Source organism: Solanum verrucosum, unplaced genomic scaffold, assembly GCF_900185275.1.
Source record: "Solanum verrucosum unplaced genomic scaffold, falcon-dt-bn FXZP01000064.1, whole genome shotgun sequence".
In the NCBI taxonomy this organism is placed as follows: domain Eukaryota; kingdom Viridiplantae; phylum Streptophyta; class Magnoliopsida; order Solanales; family Solanaceae; genus Solanum; species Solanum verrucosum.
In genome coordinates this window covers 1269028-1273700 of record NW_026020144.1, presented here as the reverse complement: position 1 = coordinate 1273700, position 4673 = coordinate 1269028, and the positions used below count along the sequence as shown (strand labels likewise).

The 4673-nt window shown below is 31.2% G+C and overlaps 1 protein-coding gene across 1 annotated transcript; it reads left to right on the top strand.

The window, feature by feature from the left end:
• Positions 1-378: 378 nt before the first annotated feature.
• On the top strand, positions 379-4059 carry LOC125827674 (uncharacterized). The gene is made up of 4 exons (XM_049506991.1): positions 379-816; positions 1327-1578; positions 1683-1783; positions 3220-4059. The coding sequence occupies exons 1-4, from the start codon at positions 488-490 to the stop codon at positions 3903-3905; spliced, it is 1368 nt and encodes a 455-aa protein (XP_049362948.1). The 5' UTR covers positions 379-487; the 3' UTR covers positions 3906-4059.
• The last annotated feature ends 614 nt before the right edge of the window (positions 4060-4673 follow it).

The window sequence follows — 4673 nt, the reverse complement described above, 5'->3', positions numbered from 1 at the left end:
TTTTCCCCCTTTTAATAGGTTTTAAGTGATGCTTCCTTAATCAAAAGTCTCAGCTTCTAAATATGAAAAAGGTTCCGGTAGAAAGCACATCCCTTTTTAATGAGCCTTACACAACACAACGTGATGAATAGAATTATTCTACCTTAATCAAAAGTCTCATATTTTGAGTAAAGAAATTTGTGACAAGGAACACGTTTTCCTTTAACATGTCATACGTAACACAAATCTAAATTAGTCAGACTTCAATATGAATACATTACACCAGAGAGCAGTAACTAGAAAAAGACAAATACATCAGGATTATATTATTATGCTAAGAAGCAGCAAACAGAATATTAAATACAGTAGAGGGGGAGTAGATAATAAAGAAGCCCAACTTTTTTTTTCCCCATCTTGGATCCCTCTCCATTAATAAAAAGAAAGAAACTACACACTCTTTTACAGTAATATAGAAAAGTTAGAACAAACTTCTCTCTCTTTTTCTCTTATGAAGAAGAGAACTACTTCTTCTTCTTCAACAATTCCTCTGTTTTTTTTCCATTTTCTTGCTCTGTTTTTAATGGCACTTTTAACATTTTTACCAGAAAATACCCAAAAAGATCAACCTTCAAAGAGAAGGAAAAAACAACAAAAACAGAACAAGGAGAAACAAAAGCAGCCATCTTCATGGGATCAATTCAAGAACTTATTGACTTGCAAACAAATTGAAAACTCAACTGTTCATGATCCTGCTTCCAAGAACCCTCCTTCTTCTTCTAATGCTCCTGCTGGAGCTTATTCAAAGTTGAGTTCTTGTAGCTCCATATGCAGTTTCAGGTATTAATTACTTAATTATATTATATCTCGGTAACGTGATTCTTTTTTCATGGATCAAATATGTGGGATTTTTTTTTACAAATTTGAACATCTCCTTTTGTACCATGTTGAATGCGTAAACATCTTTAAAAAACATTAAGTCAAGAATAGCCATTTTATGATCTTGTAATTAAAAAATAATCATATATACTATTTTTTTTAGGATTCATACATGCATTGATCTAATCGAATAATCTGCGCTATCTATATGCACTTTCTTTTTTACCATATGCGATAAAAAAAAATCATTTTCATATAGAAGCAAACTCTTCAAATTAATAATAGAAACTTTGTGATTGTATCTTAAAATTTCATTCTAAGAATTTGAAACTTTATAATAATGATTATTTTTTTCAATTGTATTGACTAGAAAGTGATTATTTGTGGATATTATCCAATTTTAAGTTGTTAGAAAAAAATTACTTCGTATAATTTTAGTTATTTAATTATATTATGTCTCGATATCATCAGGGATGTGGTACATGGCAACACAAGAGTGGTACATAGAGCTGATAATTCCCCAGAAAGTAGCAGTTTAGGCCAAGAAACTCGTCTTCTAAGCAAGAATAAAACATCTCATCATGGCCCTTCATCTTCAAGTTCGAGGTCTCTTGCTAGATCAAACGGTGGTGGTAGCTCCACGTGTACTACTTCATCAAGAGGAATGCAGTTTCGTAAGCTATCTGGATGTTATGAGTGTCACATGATAGTAGATCCTAGCAGGTATATTTTTAATTTTAATTTCATTTTTCTAATACATTTTATTTGTGATTAATAATCTTGATATATAGTATTAATGAGTGAAAATATTAATTAATTTTTTATAGGTATCCTTTACCAAGGTCAACAATATGTGCATGTCCTGAATGTGGAGAAGTTTTTCCAAAAATTGAGAGCTTAGAACATCATCAAGCAGTTAAACATGCTGGTAAATCTTTTATTTTCTTAATTTCTTGTTTTATGTTTGAAAAATCTCAAATACTCCCTTAAAAATAAGTATAAATAATTTTCTATAAAAACTTTTATATATATATATATATATATAAATTAGTATCCTGAAAAACATATGCTTTAAGAAGTTAAATAGATACACTTAATAATATCAAAATGATTGTCTATTATTCGTATCTATAAGTTAAATCCTTATATATTATATTTTCTTTCCTAGTTATACTCATATTCCTTTTGTTTAGCTTAGGGAGGGGTGGGAGTGGGGGTTGTGTGGAAAATCTCTTTTAGAAAAGTGACATAAAGCTAGTCCACACAAAATAATATATAATCGACAGATATATAGTATATACACATTATATATGTATATTAACTAGTAAATTTTGATATTTTTTATTGAGCAGTCAAATGTGTAACTTTTCGTTTTTAAATACTTAATTTGCTCATATTTTTCCTAGAAAAGCATGATTTCAATCTAGTAAAAGGAGACAAGCTTTAGACAACATTTAAGCTTTGAATTGTTTTAGGCAAAGTTCAAATTGTGTTAGTGGAAGCAAAACGGAATTGTTAATACAATTTTTATAAAATAATAATGTAAAGTACGTTAATTAAATGTATATTTGTGATACACTGGTTGAACCCCCAATAAATACTTTGCTTTTTTTTTCTGTGGACCAGTACTTAAATATTTTAAGGACCATCTAGAGTAATATTTGCCAACTACCTCTTCATAAAATTGAAAAGAGCTATACAGTATATATTATTACATGTAGGAAAAATTTAATTGCCGAATAATTATTTTCTTTTTTTATTATCATATGTCACACCGACAACATGACACCCTAAATTACTCATACTAAAATTAATTAAAATCTTAATTAGTTTAATAATGTTGAAGATTATTTTATTTTGTTTAATTAAGAATGCATACATAAGAAGAATCGAATCTTTAATACTGAGATATTACTTGTCTTTGAATCATCAGCATTTGGTAGCCCACTCCACTTAATAATTAATGTTTTCTTATCTTGTTTAGCTATTTAAGTTCTAATTATTTATCATAGTACTAAATATGGAATAGCTTATTCCTAAATAATTTCATAATTAGTTAATAAACATTAACACCCATAATTGGTTGCTGGTTGGCCATTAAGATTTGATATCTTACCAACTAGAAATGAGACCCCATTTATTTTCTTCGGTTTTCTTTGTTCACATATTTTTTTGTTGAATGTTGAAATTGTCATGACTAAAACAAATTGAAAATAAAAATTCATATAAATTATAATTAGTTGAATTCATTGTTTACTTTTCTTAGTCGATATTTATATATTTGTTATATGTTTGCGGGTTAATTTTAATTTAAGCGATTGAACGAAGATTATTTACATAAAAAAATTTATAATTTATTTTCAGTGTCAGAGTTGGGTCCGGAAGATTCAAGCCGTAACATAGTGGAAATAATCTTCAAATCAAGCTGGCTCAAGAAGGATAATCCAATCTGTAAGATCGAACGGATATTAAAAGTCCACAACACCAAACGTACGATCCAACGGTTCGAGGACTGCAGGGACGCGGTAAAGATACATGCAGTGGCCACAGGCAAGAAAAACCCAAGATGCGCCGCTGATGGAAATGAGCTGCTTAGATTTTACTGCACGAGCCTTACATGCACTCTCGGTGCACGTGGCTCGTCCAGCTTGTGTGGCTCCGTACCCGGCTGTGGAGTTTGCACTACCATACGCCACGGTTTCCAAGGAAACAAAACTAGTGGGGTCCGCACTACTGCTAGTAGTGGGCGGGCCCATGATTGTCTCGGTAGTGGTATGGCCCGACGCAGAGCGATGATCGTGTGTCGGGTCATTGCTGGTAGAGTCAAGCAGACCGCAAAAGATGTGGGGGCTTCTCCCACGACAGAGGAGGAGAATTGCTCTGGCTCTGGTTCTGGTTCTGGTTCGAGCTTGTCAGCTACTGACTCTATCGTATACGATTCAGTAGCCGGACATGCAGGGATCTACTCGAATCTCGAGGAATTATACGTATTTAATCCAAGGGCTATACTTCCATGCTTTGTCGTGATATACGAAGCATTGGAATCTTAGGCTTAACGTTTTTTTTATTTGTACTTGAGCTGTTTGTACGGTTGAGTTTGTTTTTTCTTTTTTGTTGTATCCTTAAATTTATGTAACTAATTTCAAGTTAGTTAAAAAATTGTAACACCCGTGAGGTAATGCTGATCCAACTATGATTTTTGTACATATTTATTTATTTTATTTATTTGCCTTTTTTACATATTGTTAGTTAGTTGAAGGTGAGTAAATACATTGATGTTTTAAGTTTATCTACCCAACTGTACCATAATAAATAGTATCTTAAAATGTGGCCCCTCAATTTATGCTTGAAAAAAAATGCCGTCCTTCAACATTTAACTTGTCATTTTCTATGTCAATATATGTTACCCCACCAAATTCCTTTACTCTTTCACGATTTAAGTTATAAGTACTGACAATACAAAAATATTTATGTCGTAATATCAATTTTGTTATGAAGATTTATATATTTAACCTGATCGTATAAACAAATTATACATGATAGTGTAGGGAACTTCAACTCTTTTTTTTTTTATTGAAGGTTTACGTTTCTTCTTCTAAAGCTGCAAGAAATAAAGGTAAAGAAACTGAAGGATATGGATAGAAGTAGGGTAAAGGAAGCATTATAGTACTCAAAAGGATAACTTTGAACTGTAGATAATTTCTACAGAGTTGGGGCCAGAAATGAGTCAAAAAAGAAGACAAAATGATGATAGTAATTTTATTGAAGTAGTACCTAACTGATTGATTAATTGATAATTAATTACAGTTCCTAAAGTA

Bases quoted from the DNA above. Each gene is read 5' to 3' on its own strand.
- LOC125827674 (XM_049506991.1), top strand. From the start codon at position 488: ATGAAGAAGAGAACTACTTCTTCTTCTTCAACAATTCCTCTGTTTTTT. The intron at 1,579-1,682 runs GTATATTTTTAA...AATTTTTTATAG, and splicing joins ATGATAGTAGATCCTAGCAG to GTATCCTTTACCAAGGTCAA. The intron at 1,784-3,219 runs GTAAATCTTTTA...ATTTATTTTCAG, and splicing joins TCAAGCAGTTAAACATGCTG to TGTCAGAGTTGGGTCCGGAA.